Source organism: Salvelinus namaycush, chromosome 6, assembly GCF_016432855.1.
Source record: "Salvelinus namaycush isolate Seneca chromosome 6, SaNama_1.0, whole genome shotgun sequence".
In the NCBI taxonomy this organism is placed as follows: Eukaryota; Metazoa; Chordata; class Actinopteri; order Salmoniformes; family Salmonidae; genus Salvelinus; species Salvelinus namaycush.
This window is the reverse complement of record NC_052312.1, coordinates 49,633,968-49,657,610: the sequence shown is the minus strand read 5'-3', so window position 1 is coordinate 49,657,610 and position 23,643 is coordinate 49,633,968. Positions and strand designations below refer to the sequence as shown.

The 23,643-nt window shown below is 43.0% G+C and overlaps 2 protein-coding genes across 2 annotated transcripts in view; one reads left to right on the top strand and one right to left on the bottom strand.

Moving 5' to 3' along the window:
• The first annotated feature begins 2,961 nt into the window (after positions 1-2,961).
• Positions 2,962-17,489, top strand: LOC120050134 (KRR1 small subunit processome component homolog). Its single transcript, XM_038996788.1, has 10 exons — positions 2,962-3,070; positions 3,380-3,555; positions 6,820-6,954; positions 7,112-7,237; positions 11,905-11,988; positions 13,244-13,300; positions 14,070-14,240; positions 15,488-15,565; positions 15,749-15,845; positions 16,524-17,489. Exons 1-10 carry the CDS (start codon positions 2,995-2,997, stop codon positions 16,664-16,666), a joined length of 1,143 nt encoding a protein of 380 aa, XP_038852716.1. The 5' UTR covers positions 2,962-2,994; the 3' UTR covers positions 16,667-17,489.
• A 566-nt stretch (positions 17,490-18,055) lies between these two features.
• Positions 18,056-23,643, bottom strand: part of LOC120049175 (potassium voltage-gated channel subfamily C member 2-like) — an 18,112-nt gene continuing 12,524 nt past the window's right edge. Inside the window, exon 2 of the mRNA XM_038995404.1 lies at positions 18,056-18,273. Coding sequence (XP_038851332.1) covers positions 18,056-18,273 — 218 coding nt within the window. The remainder of the gene's footprint in view (positions 18,274-23,643) is intronic.

Sequence of the window (23,643 nt, the reverse complement as noted above, 5' to 3'; positions counted from 1 at the left end):
ACACCCAGGTATTTGTAGTTGTCCACGTATTCTAAGGGATGGAAGTTTGTTGTATGCAACAGGGAGGGACAATTGAATGCAAGCTTTACAACAACAAAAAATGTAACTGTTAAAACATTTCTAGCCTGTATATGGCTAACAGGGTTATTAACATGTTATGCTCAACCCGCTCAGTTTTCCACCACGAAACACCATAAAATGGCCAAGAAGAGTAGAACCAGCTTTTACATTATGATTTGACTAAGATGTCTTTTGAAAAAAAAAAAAAAATACAAAAGTTTCATGATATTAAAACGTGAGTTCAGTTCACGTAACAGGTTTGACCTTAAAATGAGGGACAAGTTTTTATCTTAATGCATCACTAATCACATGAAATAACTCTTCAGAAAGGACTTTGTCAAAGCAGCAAAAATAACTATGATGGTGAAAACTTGTTGGTCCTAAGTCGTGTAAAATCTTCCTAGAAGGGACATAACAAAAAGCCGAATTTTGGCAATAGCAAGTCTTTTTTTTAGAAATCAGATTTAATTACATTTTACATGTGGTCAATATTAATGGGAACTTTGTCTTTTTAAAATTAAATATTGGCGCACAATTTCTACTTAAAATATCAAAGAGATGCAAAAGGTATCCTGTTCTATTACTTCATGAGGCAAAAATGTAATTTGATAACAGAGCATTTTCTAAATTCCAACTTTTCACCTGCAACTAGAGATGGGAGTTGAGAAGACCTGGCAAGTTCCAAGTTGAAAATGTAAGGATGTATCAACATTTTAAATGGTATTACAAAAATGGCTGCCTCTGCTTTACGCTAGCTTAAGGCGTGACCGCTGTATGGAAGCATACACATCACCCTTACAAAGTGTAGCTATAATTCAGTATGTGTCTGTTTCCTTGCAGGGGATGAGGCTTTGACAATGATCTACGTCGTGGGAGGAACCATGGGCGTCTTGATGTTGACACTGCTTGGTGTGAGCGCAATAAAGGCTATAATGAATTATTATGAGAGAGCAAGGCATCAATAAACACATGGAACCACATCTCTTTTTCCTCTTGTCCTGAGTATTATCAGGGTTTCATTCAATATATTTTGTACAGATGTCTTCACTAAGTAAATATTGCCAAAATGAGCGATTAACATTAAATGCCACCAGTAGGTGTACGGTGGCTACTAATGCTATTGGTGGTAGGCAACCTCAGTCGACAAATTGTGACGGGCACACCCAAACCACTTGCCAATATATCAAATGACTAACTACACTAAACCAAAATATAAATGCAACATGTATAGTGTTGGTCTCATGTTTCATGAGGTGAAATTAAAAAAAATCACATTGTCCATACACACAAAAAGCTTATTTCTCTCAAATGCTATGTACACATTTGTGTATGTCCCTGTTAGTGAGCATTTCTCCATTGCCAAGATAATACATCCACCTGAATGGTGGGCCGTGGTGGAAAAAGTACTTAATTATCATACTTGCATAAAAGTACATATACCTTTGTATAGAAAATTACTCAAGTGAAAGTCACCCAGTGAAATACTACTGGAGTAAAAGTATTTGCTTTTAAATATACTTAAGTATCAAAAGTACATGTAATTGCAAAAATGTACAAGTGTAAATAATTCAAATTCCTTATATTAACCAAATGGCAAAAAAAAAAAAATACGGATAGCCACTGCAACACTCAGACATCAAATCAAACTATTTGTCACGTGCCGAATACAAGTGTAGACCTTACCGGGCTGGGAAGTATTTCTGTCTGTAATAAGGCCTATGTGGGGAAAAACTCATGATTGGCTGGGCCTGACTCCCTAGTGGGTGGGCCTATGCCCTCCAAGGCCTATGACTGCATCCCTACCCAGTCATGTGAAATCCATAGATGAGGGGCCTAATTTATTTATTTCGATTGACTGATTTCCTTAAATGAACTAACTTAGTAAAATCTTTGAAATTGTTGCATTTATATTGTTGTTCAAGCCAATTTAATTAATTATACCGAAGTGTTTCCCCAATATTCGTTTAGCAGAGGCACTGGCCGCAACTCCAATAAATATGCAGTTTGAAGGAAGTTGCTTACTAGCATTAGCACAATGACTTGACGTCTATGGGGGAAGCTAGCATTCTAGCTATTCCCATATACTTCTAGGCATAAGCACAATGCATTGACATCTATGGGAGCAGCTAACATGCTAGCTATTCCCATACACTTCCAGGCAATGTGCTAACGCTAGTTAGCAATGGTTCGCGAAACTACCTTTTAATAGCCAAAATCTTGCACAAAGACACTTAAGATGGCGGCGTATAAATTGTTTTATCACTTCATGGAGCAAAACTGTATTTAATAATGGAGCATTTTCTATAGCTATTTCAATGCAACTAGCTATAGGAGTTCTGTAGACACCAGTGACTTCCGAAATGAGAACGAAGAAGGTATCGCCAGGTTGGTCAAAAATCTACTGATTATGGCTAAACAGCTGCTAATTAGCCAACGAAGCGAAGTTACCAAACCACCTGAACATGAAATACACTGTCATAAATTGTTATTTATATAATGTAGTGATAGGGGTGTTATTATAAATTGTTGTAATTTAACTAGGCAAGTCAGCTAAGAACAAGTTATTATTTACAACGACGGCCTATGAACAGTGGGTTACTGCCTTGTTCAGGGGCAGAACGACTGATGTTTACCTTGTCAGCTCGGGGATTCGATCTAGCAACCTTTCGGTTACTGGCCCAACGCTCTAGGCTACCTGCCGCTCCAATAATGTAGTGATAGGTACGACAAATCAATATGAAGGATAGATAAATAATAGCAAATATTGTAAGGATCGAAAAGGTTGTTGTGGCACAATGTTGCAAAGACTCTTACACATTGGAATATAGTTTCAAGAACGCTCTTAGCACGTAATGCAACGCTGCAATTTTGAATGCAACCCTCATTTTAGTTCCAAACTACGCAGTTCCGGTCTGTATTTCCGGCACAACAAAAATGGCGTCCTCCACTAAAGAAGGAAGCGTGAGTGAAACGCAGTCGGGGAAGAAGTCGAAAAAGAATACAAACCAAGGTATTACAACGATATTGTCTAGTATCAGAAACACATGTCATTCTTTCTTAATAATAGTCCACGTTTCTGGATACATGTATCTGAGCAGAAGCCTGATACCCCTTGATTTGTGTAGCTCGCACCCGGCCTCATGCTTATTTATGGCGCTAGTATGAGCACTGCTTGAAGACTGCTACCAATTTGTTCTCAGTGAAAGAACTTGTATGGGAAAACGTGCATGCAATGTGGCTAATTTACCTACCTAGTTAGGTAGCTAGTTATAACGTTAGGTGTGTTATATCCTAGCTTCTAATCTTGTTGTATTTTCAGTGGATGAATCTCAACTCTTCACTGTTCCCGATGGATGGAAGGAGCCAGCATTCACAAAAGATGACAACCCCACAGGTCTACTGGAGGAGAGCAGTTTCGCCACTCTCTTTCCCAAGTACAGAGAGGCATACCTGAAAGAATGCTGGCCACTGGTGCAAAAAGCATTAGGCGATTCAGTAAGTTGAGCCAATTAAAGGGGGAATATGCAGTTGAAATAATAACAAAGCGACCACCCTGATATGGGATTGGTTAAAAACGGAGGGACGTTGCTGGAGAAATGTAGCCATTCAAATTCATAGACAGAGCTATGAATGCAAAGACTTAACCATCCATGAGATAAAAGTTAGAGCTTTAACAATGTCTCGAGGCTATAGTGTCTCCATTGTTTATTGGAGTATAAACATGTATTTTGGGCTCTGATGAGCAGTTGAACTAAGCCCATGAGGCAGTTATATGGTCTATTCCAGAGTCAATGGCTGTATATAATTAAAACGTTTTTAAAATGATGTAGGAACAGTAGAAAATTATCAGAATGTCGGCCAAAATCCATCTCGCTCCATCGTCTCCCACTGCCAGGCAGTGGGCTTCCTCTCATCACCATATTTGGTAGTGAGTAGCAACTAGGGCTGGGTAATATGGCCAAAATATTATATCACGGTATTTTTAAAAAAATGGACGGTGTGACAGTATGTGAAGGTGTTTTTAGTTTTTGACTAATAAAAGTTCTACATTTGTTTTGAGTAGTAAGTGATCTTATGGTGGCAACGCATACATTATAAGTGATTTCAATGAGTCTTTCTCCATTCTGATTGTTTTATACTGTTCAATTCAACTTCAACCAAAACAAATTTCATCACTTTTATCATTTCTGCATTTCCTGCACTCAATTGCAGTGGTGGAAAAACGACCCAATTGTCATACTTGAGTAAAAGTAAAGATACGTTAATAGAAAATGACTCGGGTAAAAGTGAGTCACCCAGTAAAATACTACTTGAGTAAAAGTCTAAAAGGATTTGGTTTTAAATATACGTATCAAAAGGAAATGTAATTGATCAAATGTACTTATGTATCAAAAGTAAAAGTATAAATAGTTTCAAATTCCTTATATTAAGTAAACCCGATGGCACCATTTCTTTTTTTTCTTTTTTTAAATTTATGGATAGCCAGGGGCACCCTCCAACACTCAGACATAATTTACAAAGCATTTGTGTTTAGTGAGACCTCCAGATCAGAGGCAGTAGATGACCAGGGATGTTCTCTTGACAAGTGCGTGAATTGGACCATTTTCCTGTCCTGCTAAGCATTCAAAATGTAACGAGTACTTGTAGGTGGCAGGGATAATGTATGGAGTAAAAAGTACAGTATTTTGTTTAGGAATGTAGTAAAGTAAGGTGTCAAAAATAAAAATAGTAAAGTACAGATACCAAAAAAACAACTTAAGTAGTACTTGAAAGTATTTCTACTTAAGTACTTTACACCACTGCTCAATTGAGAGAATTTCCACACTGCCACATAGGGCTGCACGATATGGGCAAATAATCTAGGATGTATTTTTAACCAAATGTTTCAGTTGCGATGTGACTTGCGAATTAGAGCAAAACTGTTGGAATCATGGAAATAGAATGACTATTCTAATTCTATAGTTAGAATATAATAGCGGGCACTTTGAATACAGTGTTTTTTGAGATGACAACAAATGAAAATGCCCGGGGTGGAGTTATTGTGACAGGGTAGGAACTAAATTGTTAAGTGTTTCCTAGGGGACCCTATAAGCTTTGGCTACATTGCATGTTTTCTCTTAGCTACTTCATGTAGCTAACATATTCTTGCTTTGCATATTCCTCTTTGATTTAGAAGATACTGTTGCACAAACAACATGCTGAATTAGGTCTACACCATCACTGGTGTTATCAGGCTGTATTAGCTAGCTACTTTTGCTCATGCCAGCAGCATACCACCCTGCATCCCACTGCAGGCTTGTTGCTGAAGCTAAGCAGGGTTGGTCCTGGTCAGTCCCTGGATGGGAGACCACATGCTGCTGGAAGTGGTGTTGGAGGGCCAGAAAGAGGCACTCTTTCCTCTGGTCTAAAAAAAATATCCTGATGTGTAGGGTGCCGTCTTTCGGATGGGATGTTAAAACGGGTGTACTGACTCTCTGAGGTCATTAAAGATCCCATGGCACTTATCGTAAGAGTAGGGGTGTTAACCCCGGTGTCCTGGCTAAATTCCTAAGCTGTCCCTCATACCATCACGGTCACCTAATCATCCCCAGCTTACAATTGGCTCATTCATCCCTCTCTCCCCTGTAACTATTCCCCAGGTCGTTGCCGTAAATGAGAACGTGTTCTCAGGCAACTTACCTGGTAAAATAAAATACTCAGTACCTTTTATTAGCATTAGTGGCTAACATTTACTGTCTCACAAGATTTAGGGCAACTTGCTAAGAAAAGACAAACTAGCTGTTTGCGGATGTAAGAAACACAAACTAATAGTGTCATTATAGAACGCTAGTGGATTATTATTAAGAAGCAAAGTGAAAACAGCATTGTTGTCATCAACATTGTTGCAAGTGTCTCGTGGTTGAGGAACATCAAATGCGCTCCTTGAGTGACAGGGGGCGTGGCTAGGTCTGTGTGGAAATTGGCACGGAAAGAGATGACTCAAGTAGCGAAGTAAATTATAAAAATTGACATTACATATGGCGTATCACATTTAACAAACCAAACATTCGGTATATAAGGTAAAAGTAAAAACCCAAACCAGTCCCTGCATCAATACCGGTATATCATGAAATATGGTATCCCGCCCACCCTAGACCGGATGCTTCACATTTATACATCTGGTGAAATATCTGGCTCATTATTCTGTCTGTGGTGCCACTGTCTGGACCAGCACCTATCTTCATGTTTTTGTTTTGAGGATGAAACAGAGGAGAGGTGTGTCGAGCGGTGGTAAAATAAAACAATTACAGTACGTATTCTGCTGTTCTATAGCGTGTGCAACACAGGAGGTTGGTGGCACCTTAATTGGGAAGAATGAGCTTGTGGTAATGGCTGGATTGGAATAGTATCAAACACATGGTTTCTATGTGTTTGATGCCATTCCATTCACTCTGTTCCAGCCATTATGAGCTGTCCTCCCATCAGCAGCCTCCACTGGACTGTGCAATGATGTCTCAGGGGGGGGGCATTTTTGTTGTTTGCAGTAACTTCTTTGTTGTAAGATCACAAAGTGACGAGGTAGTTTCACCATTAAGGGTTCCAGCTTTAAGAATAATGTTACATGTTGACGAGTTGATCCATTCTTATCAGCCCATGTATAGGTGTTTGTGAACATGCAAATATGTAGCCATGTGAGGATGAATGATCCTCCTAGATTTAGGCACACGGCCTTTAAATTGTCCAAAACATTGATGTTCTGCTTTTCTTTCTCATCAACAGCACATCAAGGCCACCCTGGATTTGATCGAGGGCAGCATCACGGTTTGCACCACCAAAAAGACCTTTGACCCATATGCCGTTGTAAGGGCACGGGACCTCATCAAGCTGTTGGCCAGAAGTGTGCCATTTGAGCAGGTAGGCATGCTCTCTTGTTCATCAATTCATAGTTGAACTTCCAACAATGATCCTGATAGTGTGGAAGAATAGTCAAAACTCTATACTTACCCCCAAGAAAGAAACCACTACAAGTATCTTCATTTGGACGATGTTTTCTTCTGTCTTCCACCTTTAGGCCGTGCGTATTTTGGAGGATGGCATGGCGTGTGACATCATCAAAATTGGCACGCTGGTCAGAACCAGAGAACGGTTTGTGAAGAGGAGGCAGAGACTCATCGGACCTAAAGGATCTACACTCAAGGTGGGTCTTGTTCAACCGTGCAGCCAGGGAGAGCGTTCAAATGGACACATTTGTGTTGTAGTGTTGTTTAGATGTTAGCATCACTAGGTGGCAGCATAGTGTTATTAACACCTCCCAACGTGTCAGAATCAGTCAGCTAATCAAATCACAGTTTATTTGTCATATGCACAGGATGCACAGGGGATATACATTTACTTGCAAGCTCTCATCTGAACAGTGCTACAACAACAAAAATATTGAATTAAAATAAGTAGAAGGAAAAATGACGACAGTATATAGCTGGAGAATTTGCAAACAAAATCTAAAAGTAAAAGCACTTTTTCAAAGTAAGTATTTTTATTCTTGTACGGGGATATGGAGAGTATGACATGATTTTGCATTGTGCAGTAAGAAGTTTAAAGTTTTGTTAGTCTTCTGTACAGGATACACGTGGTATACAGCACAGGATACACGTGGTATACAGCACAGGATACACGTGGTATACAGCACAGGATACACGTGGTATACAGCACAGGATACACGTGGTATACAGCACAGGATACACGTGGTATACAGCACAGGATACACGTGGTATACAGCACAGGATACACGTGGTGTACAGCACAGGATACACGTGGTGTACAGCACAGGATACACGTGGTGTACAGCACAGGATACACGTGGTGTACAGCACAGGATACACGTGGTGTACAGCACAGGATACACGTGGTATACAGCACAGGATACACGTGGTATACAGCGTCCAATGAAATGCTTACTTGCAGGTTCCTTCACGATAGTGCAACAACAACAATAATAAAAGATCAGAATACACACATAATGTAAATGGCTCAGTAGAATAGAATAAACATTTTAGCGCAGCGGCCGTCAGCGGTCGTAGCAGTACTGTCAGCGGTCGTAGCAGTACTGTCAGCGGTCGTAGCAGTACTGTCAGCGGTCGTAGCAGTACTGTCAGCGGTCGTAGCAGTACTGTCAGCGGTCGTAGCAGTACTGTCAGCGGTCGTAGCAGTACTGTCAGCGGTCGTAGCAGTACTGTCAGCGGTCGTAGCAGTACTGTCAGCGGTCGTAGCAGTACTGACCAGTACTGTCAGCGGTCGTAGCAGTACTGTCAGCGGTCGTAGCAGTACTGTCAGCGGTCGTAGCAGTACTGTCAGCGGTCGTAGCAGTACTGTCAGCGGTCGTAGCAGTACTGTCAGCGGTCGTAGCAGTACTGTCAGCGGTCGTAGCAGTACTGACCAGTACTGTCAGCGGTCGTAGCAGTACTGTCAGCAGTCGTAGCAGTACTGACCAGTACTGTCAGCGGTCGTAGCAGTACTGTCAGCGGTCGTAGCAGTACTGTCAGCGGTCGTAGCAGTACTGTCAGCGGTCGTAGCAGTACTGACCAGTACTGTCAGCAGTCGTAGCAGTACTGTCAGCAGTCGTAGCAGTACTGACCAGTACTGTCAGCAGTCGTAGCAGTACTGTCAGCAGTCGTAGCAGTACTGACCAGTACTGTCAGCAGTCGTAGCAGTACTGTCAGCAGTCGTAGCAGTACTGACCAGTACTGTCAGCAGTCGTAGCAGTACTGTCAGCAGTCGTAGCAGTACTGACCAGTACTGTCAGCAGTCGTAGCAGTACTGTCAGCAGTCGTAGCAGTACTGACCAGTACTGTCAGCAGTCGTAGCAGTACTGTCAGCGGTCGTAGCAGTACTGTCAGCGGTCGTAGCAGTACTGTCAGCGGTCGTAGCAGTACTGTCAGCGGTCGTAGCAGTACTGTCAGCGGTCGTAGCAGTACTGACCAGTACTGTCAGCGGTCGTAGCAGTACTGTCAGCAGTCGTAGCAGTACTGACCAGTACTGTCAGCGGTCGTAGCAGTACTGTCAGCAGTCGTAGCAGTACTGTCAGCAGTCGTAGCAGTACTGTCAGCAGTCGTAGCAGTACTGACCAGTACTGTCAGCAGTCGTAGCAGTACTGTCAGCGGTCGTAGCAGTACTGTCAGCGGTCGTAGCAGTACTGTCAGCGGTCGTAGCAGTACTGTCAGCGGTCGTAGCAGTACTGTCAGCGGTCGTAGCAGTACTGTCAGCGGTCGTAGCAGTACTGACCAGTACTGTCAGCGGTCGTAGCAGTACTGTCAGCGGTCGTAGCAGTACTGTCAGCGGTCGTAGCAGTACTGACCAGTACTGTCAGCAGTCGTAGCAGTACTGTCAGCGGTCGTAGCAGTACTGTCAGCGGTCGTAGCAGTACTGTCAGCGGTCGTAGCAGTACTGTCAGCGGTCGTAGCAGTACTGTCAGCGGTCGTAGCAGTACTGTCAGCGGTCGTAGCAGTACTGTCAGCGGTCGTAGCAGTACTGTCAGCGGTCGTAGCAGTACTGTCAGCGGTCGTAGCAGTACTGTCAGCGGTCGTAGCAGTCGTAGCAGTACTGTCAGCAGTCGTAGCAGTACTGACCAGTACTGTCAGCGGTCGTAGCAGTACTGTCAGCGGTCGTAGCAGTACTGTCAGCGGTCGTAGCAGTACTGTCAGCGGTCGTAGCAGTACTGTCAGCGGTCGTAGCAGTCGTAGCAGTACTGTCAGCGGTCGTAGCAGTACTGTCTGCGGTCGTAGCAGTACTGACCAGTACTGTCAGCGGTCGTAGCAGTACTGTCAGCGGTCGTAGCAGTACTGTCAGCGGTCGTAGCAGTACTGACCAGTACTGTCAGCGGTCGTAGCAGTACTGTCAGCGGTCGTAGCAGTACTGTCAGCGGTCGTAGCAGTACTGACCAGTACTGTCAGCGGTCGTAGCAGTACTGTCAGCGGTCGTAGCAGTACTGTCAGCGGTCGTAGCAGTACTGTCAGCGGTCGTAGCAGTACTGTCAGCGGTCGTAGCAGTACTGTCAGCGGTCGTAGCAGTACTGTCAGCGGTCGTAGCAGTACTGTCAGCGGTCGTAGCAGTACTGTCAGCGGTCGTAGCAGTACTGTCAGCGGTCGTAGCAGTACTGTCAGCGGTCGTAGCAGTCGTAGCAGTACTGTCAGCAGTCGTAGCAGTACTGTCAGCGGTCGTAGCAGTACTGTCAGCGGTCGTAGCAGTACTGTCAGCGGTCGTAGCAGTACTGTCAGCAGTCGTAGCAGTCGTAGCAGTAGTAGCAGTACTGTCAGCGGTCGTAGCAGTACTGACCAGTACTGTCAGCGGTCGTAGCAGTACTGTCAGCGGTCGTAGCAGTACTGTCAGCGGTCGTAGCAGTACTGTCAGCGGTCGTAGCAGTACTGTCAGCGGTCGTAGCAGTACTGTCAGCGGTCGTAGCAGTACTGTCAGCGGTCGTAGCAGTCGTAGCAGTACTGTCAGCGGTCGTAGCAGTACTGTCAGCGGTCGTAGCAGTACTGTCAGCGGTCGTAGCAGTACTGTCAGCGGTCGTAGCAGTACTGTCAGCGGTCGTAGCAGTACTGTCAGCGGTCGTAGCAGTCGTAGCAGTACTGTCAGCAGTCGTAGCAGTACTGACCAGTACTGTCAGCGGTCGTAGCAGTACTGACCAGTACTGTCAGCGGTCGTAGCAGTACTGTCAGCGGTCGTAGCAGTACTGTCAGCGGTCGTAGCAGTACTGTCAGCGGTCGTAGCAGTACTGTCAGCGGTACTGTCAGCGGTCGCAGCGGTACTGTCAGCGGTCGCAGCGGTACTGTCAGCGGTTGCAGCGGTACTGTCAGCGGTCGTAGTAGCAGCAGTAGTACTGTCAGTAGCAGTAGTACTGTCAGCAGTCGTAGCAGTACTGTCAGCAGCCGTAGTAGTAGCAGTACTGTCAGTAGCAGTACTGTCAGCAGTAGCAGCAGTACTGTCAGCAGTAGCAGCAGTACTGTCAGTAGTTGTAGCAGTACTGTCAGCAGTCGTAGTAGTAGCAGTAGTACTGTCAGCAGTAGTAGCAGTACTGTCAGCAGTTGTAGTTGTAGCAGTACTGTCAGCAGTTGTAGCAGTACTGTCAGCAGTCGTAGCAGTACTGTCAGCAGTCGTAGCAGTACTGTCAGCAGTCGTAGCAGTACTGTCAGCAGTCGTAGCAGTACTGTCAGCAGTCGTAGCAGTACTGTCAGCAGTCGTAGCAGTACTGTCAGCGGTCGTAGCAGTACTGTCAGCGGTCGTAGCAGTACTGTCAGCAGTCGTAGTAGTAGCAGTACTGTCAGCAGTTGTAGTCGTAGCAGTACTGTCAGCAGTCGTAGCAGTACTGTCAGCAGTCGTAGCAGTACTGACCAGTACTGTCAGCAGTCGTAGCAGTACTGTCAGCAGTCGTAGCAGTACTGTCAGCAGTCGTAGCAGTACTGTCAGCAGTCGTAGTAGTAGCAGTACTGTCAGCAGTTGTAGTCGTAGCAGTACTGTCAGCAGTCGTAGCAGTACTGTCAGCAGTCGCAATAGTAGCAGTAGTACTGTCAGCAGCAGTACTGTTAGCAGTAGTACTGTCAGCTATTGTAGTCGTAGCAGTACTGTCAGCAGTCGTAGTAGCAGCAGTAGTACTGTCAGTAGCAGTACTGTCAGCAGTCGTAGCAGTAATGTCAGCAGTCACAGTCATATAAGTACTGCCAGCAGTCGTAGTCGTACTGTCAGCAGCAGCAGTAGTAGTACTGGTGGCATTAGCGGCAGTCATGGAGTGTGAGTGGATGGAGATTGCTCTCCATGGAACACATTCAACCTCCCTCTTACAGGCATTTATCTAACCTGTTTCCCCCTCAGGCGTTGGAGCTGCTCACTAATTGCTACGTCATGGTGCAGGGGAACACTGTGTCAGCCCTGGGACCCTTCAATGGCCTCAAAGAGGTGAGCGCTGAGTTCCTCTATCAGGGCCATGTTCAGTAGGGTACACCATAGCAAAACATTTAGTAAGGCAATAATGCATTTTTAGGTAGTACCTCTCCATTTCATTCCGTTTCTAAATGCTTTCTCCTTACTGAACACTACCCTGCTCTCTCCCTTAACCCCACACTGGAACCACTGAAATAAGCCTGTTGAATTCATCAGGTGCCCATTTCTGCAATAGCAACAAATAATTTATTGAATTGACTTAGGCCCACCTCTCCATAGGGAGATTAGGCCGTACACATTTTGCAATTGATGGTAATAAATCCCTTTCAGATGCATACTATCACTATTGCCTCGGAAGCTAAGCGGGGTTGGTCTTGGTCGGTCCCTGGATGGGAGACCAGATTCTGCTGGAAGTGGTGTTGGAAGGCCAGTAGGTGGCACTCTTTTCTATGGCTTACATTTTTTCCCAATGCCCCAGGGCAGTGATGGGGGACATTGCCCTGTGTAGGGTGCAGTCTTTCGGATTGGGACATAAAACAGGTGTCCTGACTCTCTGTGGTCACCAAAGATCCCATGGCAGTTATTGTAAGAGTAAGGGTGAACTCCGGTGTCCTGGCTAAATTCCCAATCTGGCCCTCATAACATCATGGCCTCCTAATCATCCCCAGCCTCCAATTGACTCATTTCCCTCCCCCTGTTACTATTCCGCTGGTTGTTGCTGTAAATGAGAATGTCTTCTCAGTCAACTTACCTGAAGTAGGGCCTCCCGAGTGGCACAGCGGTCTACAGACCTGGGTTCGATCCCAGGCTGTGTCACAGCTGGCCGTAACCGGGCAGCGCTCAATTGGCCCAGCGTCGTCCGGGTTAGTGGAGGGGTTGGGCGGCCGGGATTTCCTTTTCCCATCGCGTTCTAGCAACTCCTTGTGGCGGGCCGGGCGCCTGCAAGCTGACTTCGGTCGCCAGCTGTACGGTGTTTCTTCTGACACATTGGTGCGGCTTGCTTCCGCGATTTAAGCGAGCAATGTGTCAAGAAGCAGTGCGGCAGGGTCGTGTTTCAGAGAATGCATGGCTCTCGACCTTCGCCTCTCCCGAGTCCATAGGGGAGTTGCAGCGATGGGACAAGACTAACTATCAATTGGATATCACAAAAAGGGGGGGAAAAGTACATTAAACTTCCCTGGAGTGAGCAACAATTGTATTTTTTTTGTTCTCTCTCTCTCCGAGTGACTCAATTATTATTATCTGCTAAAACAATTTTTCCCATATGTAGGTACGGAAAGTGGTGTTGGATACCATGAAGAACATCCACCCCATCTACAACATCAAGGTAATCTTTATTCCGATTGGCTCTCGTACACGAGGTTGTCAACAATAGCCAAAACCTTAGCAATGCAAAACTTGTTAGTTGTCCTTGTAGCGGATGTTTTTTTTTATATGGTCAGGGAGGAAGCTGTACTTCAGCTATTTTAGGTGTTTCTAAGCAGTCAAAGAAATCTAAAATGTGAGGTGTTGCTCCTTTAATGCTGTGGCTCAAGGGATTTAAAGGGGCAATCCTTAGTTGAAACAATAACAAAACAGTTCCCCCGCCTCTCTTTTGGTAAAAGGCTGAGGGAGGGGCCTTTGAGAAATGTAACCACTCAAATTTATAGACAGCTATGGATGCAAGGACTGATCCAAGATATCAAAATGATAGTTTAAAGATTTTTTTTGAGGCTACACCGTGTTTGTTTACACTGATATTGTTTACAAACAATGTAATAAAACAAGCTTATATTTTGGGTTCTGATGAATTATACTCTTCACGAATCAATGGGTGTATGTGTGTGTGTGTGTGTGTGTGTGTGTGTGTGTGTGTGTGTGTGTGTGTGTGTGTATATGTACACATGTACACACAAAAATGGATGCAGCAATTGCAGATTGCCCCTTCTAGTGAAGCAACTGGCTTGAACTACTGCATCCTTTCTGGAGCTTAGCCATGTAGTCTGTAGTCATGTAGTCTGACTTCAACCACCCTCAGTTTCAATAATCCAAGTTAACTCTTCCAACATTTTTCTCCCTTTTTACTCTGGCGACCGTTCAATTGGGGTCGACCGCAGACGCTCATGATCAAGCGCGAGCTGTCCAAGGACCCCGAGCTGCGGCTGCAGAGCTGGGAGCGATTCCTGCCCAATTTCCGACACAAGAACCTGACCAAGCGCAAGGAGCCTAAGAAAAAGACGACAAAGAAGGAGTACACACCTTTCCCCCCGCAGCAGCCTGAGAGCCAGGTTAGTGGGTCAGAACCGCCTCCCCCCGCAGCAGCCTGAGAGCCAGGTTAGTGGGTCAGAACCGCCTCCCCCCGCAGCAGCCTGAGAGCCAGGTTAGTGGGTCAGAACTGCCTGACACCGCAGCAGCCTGAGAGCCAGGTTAGTGGGTCAGAACTGCCTGACACCGCAGCAGCCTGAGAGCCAGGTTAGTGGGTCAGAACCGCCTGCCCCCGCAGCAGCCTGAGAGCCAGGTTAGTGGGTCAGAACTGCCTGACACCGCAGCAGCCTGAGAGCCAGGTTAGTGGGTCAGAACTGCCTGACACCGCAGCAGCCTGAGAGCCAGGTTAGTGGGTCAGAACTGCCTGACACCGCAGCAGCCTGAGAGCCAGGTTAGTGGGTCAGAACTGCCTGACACCGCAGCAGCCTGAGAGCCAGGTTAGTGGGTCAGAACCGCCTGACACCGCAGCAGCCTGAGAGCCAGGTTAGTGGGTCAGAACCGCCTGACACCGCAGCAGCCTGAGAGCCAGGTTAGTGGGTCAGAACCGTCTCCCCCCGCAGCAGCCTGAGAGCCAGGTTAGTGGGTCAGAACCACCTCCCCCCGCAGCAGCCCGAGAGCCAGGTTAGTGGGTCAGAGCCGCCTGCCCCCGCAGCAGCCTGAGAGCCAGGTTAGTGGGTCAGAACCACCACTCAGGCATGATGATGTAGTTATTTGTATCGGTTCCTGTGTCATACAACATGCTAGCCCAGTATACAAATCTTCACGTAGATGGCACATCAAACGTAGCATGCAAAGTGCAAGCACAGTACAATACAAATGTATATATATTTTTTAAAGTTCAGTTTCAAGATAACAACACAGGACATTGACAAGTCCTCTTCCACATACTGTAACAGGGGTGTGTAATAACTTTGGCCCCAGGCCCACATTGGGATTAGATTTTTTTTCAAACCGATTTGTAAGTCAAAAGCAATTTGTGGGCTGGGAAAAGGGCACTTATAAAAAAAAAGATATATATAAGTCAAGAGAACATCTTATGAATATATTTTATAACTGCCCTTTTTCCGGCCTGCAAATTGCTTATAATTTCCCAATCTTCTCTTTTACTCATCCTTGTACTATAACATACAACAGCCATAGAGCCTAACATCAACAGATGACTTGGTCTATAACTACTTGATATAACCCATCCATCACTAAACCTATCACTAGACTTGTTCACACCCATGTTCCTGGATTCACTGTTTTGTTGTGTTTCCTGGTTGTCTAGATTGACAAGGAACTTGCAACGGGAGAGTTCTTCCTTCGAGAGAGCGTTAAGAAGAGGAAGAAGATGGAAGAGATAAAGGTAACCATGGATATCACTTGACACCGCTTCACCCTGGGGTGTGGTAACTTAACTTGATAGCTATGCACCAGTTACTATTTGTATAGCATTGCATGAGAAACTAATGACCTTCAAAATACACGTAACAGGATTTACTGTGCCAAATCCATTTGACCTATGTCTGCTTGTGTCTGTGTTTCCAAGGTGAAACAAGCCGAGGCGTTGACTAAGAGGCAAGAGGAGCGAAACAGAGCCTTTATTCCTCCTAAGGAGAAACCTGTTATGAAGAAGACTAACAAAGGTACAGTGAATCATTTGAATAATTATGTTAACTACCTTCTCTCCACTTAACCTTTCCACCCACTTCCTTCAAGCCATGCCAGACTGCTTCAGGCCCTGCACCAGTCAGGCAACCAGGCCTTCTCCTCCCGCTCACAGATCTTTTGAAACTCTTCCTGACATTCTTGGGGCTTTTTAAAGCAGGCCTTAATAAGACTCATCTTTATCAGCTGGCCTACCCTTCCTCCTACACTTTGGTTGTTGCTTTCATGATATGGATAATGTGGATGCTACTGTGATTATGGATAATCCTGAATGAATCGTGAATAATAATGAGTGAGAAAGTTAGGCACACAAATATTATACTCCATATGAATGTAGAGGTGTTCAGAAACATTCTATTCTCATTTATAATAAAATGATTTCATGCACTTTGAAATTATTCTTCTATAATGAAAAGCACTTTACAAATGTAAATTGTCGAATTGCTATGCTTTATCTTGGCCAGGTCGCCGTTGCAAATGAGAACTTGTTCTCAACTAGCCTACCTGGTTAAATAAAGGTTAAATTAAAAAAAACTATTAAAAAAAAATCATTAACGGATTCACCTGGTTAAATGAAGCATTGCCTGAACAGAGACTCCCACACAGCCACACCTAGCTGTTTAATATGTTTATCTTTTACCATGTTTTTTTCCTAGCTCCCTCAGATGCCAAAATTAACATTGAGGCCATCAAGGCTAAGGTAAGGAAAGCCAAGACCAAGAAGCTAGGAGCCCCCTCTGTTAACCCTGCCCCGCAGACCACACCTGCCTATGACAAGAAGAAAAAGAACAAGGGCTAACCTTGGAAAAGCTTGGACAATGGACAATATTCACTATTGCAACATTGAAACGAGATCACTGGCGTGAAGGACGTCAGGTTTGTCAGAACATGGGTTTGTCTAAAGATGTATTTGGGATATTAATAGAATATCCCCAATTCCACAGAGATGAATCTTCCTCATAGTTTTGATGAAATGCCTCAGTCCTCAGTAGAGGAGACAGTATACAGTAACGGTGTCTCCCTATATGTGTTACCTAGTTTTCCGGTGACCGAGGCCCATTCTTCAATAGTTTACCAACTGTTTGTAAGACGTGCACAGAATGTGGTTCACCTGGTTTATCCCGACGCCACAGATTCCTCCTCTTGTCCTAATCCTTAGAACAACTTGTACTGCTTTCAACCAACACCTGTCAATGTTAAAGTAGTGTTTACTGTAAATATTATGAAGCCTGCAAGTATAATGGCTTATGATGCAGTTAATGCATTGGAAGACTAGTAATGTTTCATAATGATGCTGACTTAAGTCTGTTAATGTATACTTATAAAAAATAGCATGCATACTATTAAAAGCTTTTTTTATAGTCCTTATTATAAATGATTAACAAGGTATAAAGCTATATACCTGCAGGCTTTGAGAAAAGGCATTGAAAGTTTTAGTTCATGATTAAATGAACATGGTTGTCGTGTGCCGCTACAGGCGTGTAGCAGGAATGGGCCTAGAGGACTGCTGAACAGTGAAATAGCATTGTGATGTTTAGGAGAACTGTGTGTTGGGCCGTGTTCTGTCATTTGGTGTTGCTACTTCTAAAGACTCAATAAAACAAGTCTATGATAATCTCTCATTCTGTATTTGTAGAATTGATTTTCCTGTTAGGCTAAATGAGATGGATTTAGACACTGCTCTTCAACCTTCATAAGCTCTTATGAGTTCTGCTGTCAGTGGTTGGTGAGCCTGGTCACAGACTTGTTTGTGCTTTTGCCAACACCATTGCTCATTGTTAAGCAAACATGATTTTTGGGGGGGAAACAGTTATTTTCAAATATTTAACTTAACTAACACAGATTGTCATAAATTGGAAGTGTGAGCTATTTAAGACCTATTTTTCCTACTCTTATTTTATGCATTGTTTACTTTAGAGGGCTTGCCTTAGAGTTTGTATTAGAGACTGCTGCATAACTCCTTGAGGTCAGTAAATAAAGATTTGGTTAATTTTGGGGTAGACTTTCCCTTTAACACATTAATGGAAGCAGCAAAAGCTGCATATACGTTTTTGTAGTACACTTTATTGTACCACAATGGGAATTTGGTTTGAGGCTCTGCGGCAATTTTAAAAAGACAGGACCACATTGAGAAAGGCATCACAACAATGAGAACGTCAGCGCAGGTCAATCAATCTAAACATCTCAGCTATTCGTAAAAAAATATGCTTGGGTACAATCTGTGTACTCCAAATGCGGCGACAAAGGTGAGGAGAAGGGCCAGGGGTCGGATGGCCAATAAGGCCATGCAGCTGGGGCCGCAGGTGGCCAGGGCGGGATCCCAGTCAGAGGTCCCAGTCGCGGGTCCAGCTGTAACCTGTACACCGGTGGCAAGGGTGGGGTCCCAGTCGGGGCTCCATCTGTAACCTGTACACAGGTGAGGAAAGAAAAGGCTACCGTCGGTCACAAAGAAGACATGCTGCCATTGTGGCTTAGGAAGGTCATTTAAATGAAGGGTTGCGTATTCAAAACATACTTTTCTGTTCGTCTCGTTTTGGATTGTCTGTAAAGAGAGAATACAATATGGCAGCTTTGTTATGTCACAAATGGAAAATAGTATTGGTGTTGAACATGTATCATGTACAAGGGAAAGAGTATTGGTGTTGAACATGTATCATGTACAAGGGAAAGAGTATTGGTGTTGTTGAACATGTATCATGTACAAGGGAAAGAGTATTGGTGTTGTTGAACATGTATCATGTACAAGGGAAAGAGTATTGTTGTTGAACATGTATCATGTACAAGGGAAAGAGTATTGGTGTTGTTGAACATGTATCATGTACAAGGGAAAGAGTATTGGTGTTGTTGAACATGTATCATGTACAAGGGAAAGAGTATTGGTGTTGTTGAACATGTATCATGTACAAGGGAAAGAGTATTGGTGTTGAACATGTATCATGTACAAGGGAAAGAGTATTGGTGTTGTTGAACATGTATCATGTACAAGGGAAAGAGTATTGGTGTTGTTGAACATGTATCATGCACAAGGGAAATAGTATTGGTGTTGTTGAACATGTATCATGTACAAGGGAAATAGTATTGGTGTTGTTGAACATGTATCATGTACAAGGGAAAGAGTATTGGTGTTGAACATGTATCATGTACAAGGGAAAGAGTATTGGTGTTGTTGAACATGTATCATGTACAAGGGAAAGAGTATTGGTGTTGTTGAACATGTATCATGTACAAGGGAAAGAGTATTGGTGTTGAACATGTATCATGTACAAGGGAAAGAGTATTGTGTTGAACATGTATCATGTACAAGGGAAAGAGTATTGTTGTTGAACATGTATCATGTACAAGGGAAAGAGTATTGGTGTTGTTGAACATGTATCATGTACAAGGGAAAGAGTATTGGTGTTGTTGAACATGTATCATGTACAAGGGAAAGAGTATTGGTGTTGTTGAACATGTATCATGTACAAGGGAAAGAGTATTGGTGTTGTTGAACATGTATCATGTACAAGGGAAAGAGTATTGGTGTTGAACATGTATCATGTACAAGGGAAAGAGTATTGGTGTTGTTGAACATGTATCATGTACAAGGGAAAGAGTATTGGTGTTGTTGAACATGTATCATGTACAAGGGAAAGAGTATTGGTGTTGAACATGTATCATGTACAAGGGAAAGAGTATTGGTGTTGTTGAACATGTATCATGCACAAGGGAAAGAGTATTGGTGTTGTTGAACATGTATCATGCACAAGGGAAAGAGTATTGGTGGTGTTGAACATGTATCATGCACAAGGGAAAGAGTATTGGTGTTGAACATGTATCATGTACAAGGGAAAGAGTATTGTTGTTGAACATGTATCATGTACAAGGGAAAGAGTATTGGTGTTGAACATGTATCATGTACAAGGGAAATAGTATTGGTGTTGTTGAACATGTATCATGTACAAGGGAAAGAGTATTGGTGTTGTTGAACATGTATCATGTACAAGGGAAAGAGTATTGGTGTTGTTGAACATGTATCATGTACAAGGGAAAGAGTATTGGTGTTGAACATGTAGCATGTACAAGGGAAAGAGTATTGGTGTTGAACATGTATCATGTACAAGGGAAATAGTATTGGTGTTGTTGAACATGTATCATGTACAAGGGAAAGAGTATTGGTGTTGAACATGTATCATGTACAAGGGAAATAGTATTGGTGTTGAACATGTACAAGGGAAAGAGTATTGGTGTTGAACATGTATCATGTACAAGGGAAAGAGTATTGGTGTTGTTGAACGTGTAGCATGTACAAGGGAAAGAGTATTGGTGTTGTTGAACATGTATCATGCACAAGGGAAAGAGTATTGGTGTTGTTGAACATGTATCATGCACAAGGGAAATAGTATTGGTGTTGTTGAACATGTATCATGCACAAGGGAAATAGTATTGGTGGTGTTGAACATGTATCATGCACAAGGGAAATAGTATTGGTGGTGTTGAACATGTATCATGCACAAGGGAAAGAGTATTGGTGTTGTTGAACATGTATCATGTACAAGGGAAAGAGTATTGGTGTTGTTGAACATGTATCATGTACAAGGGAAAGAGTATTGGTGTTGTTGAACATGTATCATGCACAAGGGAAAGAGTATTGGTGGTGTTGAACATGTATCATGCACAAGGGAAAGAGTATTGGTGTTGAACATGTATCATGTACAAGGGAAATAGTATTGGTGTTGTTGAACATGTATCATGTACAAGGGAAAGAGTATTGGTGTTGAACATGTATCATGTACAAGGGAAAGAGTATTGGTGTTGTTGAACGTGTAGCATGTACAAGGGAAAGAGTATTGGTGTTGAACATGTATCATGTACAAGGGAAAGAGTATTGGTGTTGTTGAACATGTATCATGTACAAGGGAAATAGTATTGGTGTTGTTGAACATGTATCATGTACAAGGGAAAGAGTATTGGTGTTGTTGAACAAGTATCATGTACAAGGGAAAGAGTATTGGGGTTGTTGAACATGTATCATGTACAAGGGAAAGAGTATTGGTGTTGAACATGTATCATGTACAAGGGAAAGAGTATTGGTGTTGTTGAACATGTATCATGCACAAGGGAAAGAGTATTGGTGTTGTTGAACATGTATCATGTACAAGGGAAAGAGTATTGGTGTTGTTGAACGTGTAGCATGTACAAGGGAAAGAGTATTGGTGTTGTTGAACGTGTAGCGTGTACAAGGGAAAGAGTATTGGTGTTGTTGAACGTGTAGCATGTACAAGGGAAAGAGTATTGGTGTTGAACATGTATCATGTACAAGGGAAAGAGTATTGGTGTTGTTGAACATGTATCATGCACAAGGGAAAGAGTATTGGTGTTGTTGAGCATGTATCATGTACAAGGGAAAGAGTATTGGTGTTGTTGAACATGTATCATGTACAAGGGAAAGAGTATTGGGGTTGTTGAACATGTATCATGTACAAGGGAAAGAGTATTGGTGTTGAACATGTATCATGTACAAGGGAAAGAGTATTGGTGTTGTTGAACATGTATCATGCACAAGGGAAAGAGTATTGGTGTTGTTGAACATGTATCATGTACAAGGGAAAGAGTATTGGTGTTGTTGAACGTGTAGCATGTACAAGGGAAAGAGTATTGGTGTTGTTGAACATGTATCATGTACAAGGGAAAGAGTATTGGTGTTGTTGAACGTGTAGCATGTACAAGGGAAAGAGTATTGGTGTTGAACATGTATCATGTACAAGGGAAAGAGTATTGGTGTTGTTGAACATGTATCATGCACAAGGGAAAGAGTATTGGTGTTGTTGAGCATGTATCATGTACAAGGGAAAGAGTATTGGTGTTGAACATGTATCATGCACAAGGGAAAGAGTATTGGTGTTGAACATGTATCATGTACAAGGGAAAGAGTATTGGTGTTGTTGAACATGTATCATGCACAAGGGAAATAGTATTGGTGTTGTTGAACATGTATCATGCACAAGGGAAAGAGTATTGGTGGTGTTGAACATGTATCATGCACAAGGGAAATAGTATTGGTGTTGTTGAACATGTATCATGTACAAGGGAAAGAGTATTGGTGTTGTTGAACATGTATCATGCACAAGGGAAAGAGTATTGGTGTTGTTGAACATGTATCATGCACAAGGGAAATAGTATTGGTGTTGTTGAACATGTATCATACACAAGGGAAATAGTATTGGTGGTGTTGAACATGTATCATGCACAAGGGAAATAGTATTGGTGGTGTTGAACATGTATCATGCACAAGGGAAAGAGTATTGGTGTTGTTGAACATGTATCATGTACAAGGGAAAGAGTATTGGTGTTGTTGAACATGTATCATGTACAAGGGAAAGAGTATTGGTGTTGTTGAACATGTATCATGTACAAGGGAAAGAGTATTGGTGTTGTTGAACATGTATCATGCACAAGGGAAAGAGTATTGGTGGTGTTGAACATGTATCATGCACAAGGGAAAGAGTATTGGTGTTGAACATGTATCATGTACAAGGGAAAGAGTATTGGTGTTGTTGAACATGTATCATGTACAAGGGAAAGAGTATTGGTGTTGTTGAACATGTATCATGCACAAGGGAAAGAGTATTGGTGGTGTTGAACATGTATCATGCACAAGGGAAAGAGTATTGGTGTTGAACATGTATCATGTACAAGGGAAAGAGTATTGGTGTTGAACATGTATCATGTACAAGGGAAATAGTATTGGTGTTGTTGAACATGTATCATGTACAAGGGAAAGAGTATTGGTGTTGAACATGTATCATGTACAAGGGAAAGAGTATTGGTGTTGTTGAACATGTATCATGTACAAGGGAAAGAGTATTGGTGTTGTTGAACATGTATCATGCACAAGGAAAGAGTATTGGTGGTGTTGAACATGTATCATGCACAAGGGAAAGAGTATTGGTGTTGAACATGTATCATGTACAAGGGAAAGAGTATTGTTGTTGAACATGTATCATGTACAAGGGAAAGAGTATTGTTGTTGAACATGTATCATGTACAAGGGAAAGAGTATTGGTGTTGAACATGTATCATGTACAAGGGAAATAGTATTGGTGTTGAACATGTATCATGTACAAGGGAAAGAGTATTGGTGTTGAACATGTACAAGGGAAAGAGTATTGGTGTTGAACATGTATCATGTACAAGGGAAAGAGTATTGGTGTTGTTGAACGTGTAGCATGTACAAGGGAAAGAGTATTGGTGTTGAACATGTATCATGCACAAGGGAAAGAGTATTGGTGTTGTTGAACATGTATCATGTACAAGGGAAATAGTATTGGTGTTGTTGAACATGTATCATGTACAAGGGAAAGAGTATTGGTGTTGTTGAACATGTATCATGTACAAGGGAAAGAGTATTGGTGTTGAACATGTATCATGTACAAGGGAAAGAGTATTGGTGTTGAACATGTATCATGTACAAGGGAAAGAGTATTGGTGTTGTTGAACATGTATCATGTACAAGGGAAAGAGTATTGGTGTTGTTGAACATGTATCATGCACACGGGAAAGAGTATTGGTGGTGTTGAACATGTATCATGCACAAGGGAAAGAGTATTGGTGTTGAACATGTATCATGTACAAGGGAAAGAGTATTGGTGTTGTTGAACATGTATCATGTACAAGGGAAAGAGTATTGGTGTTGTTGAACATGTATCATGCACAAGGAAAGAGTATTGGTGTTGAAATGTATCATGTACAAGGGAAATAGTATTGGTGTTGTTGAACATGTATCATGTACAAGGGAAA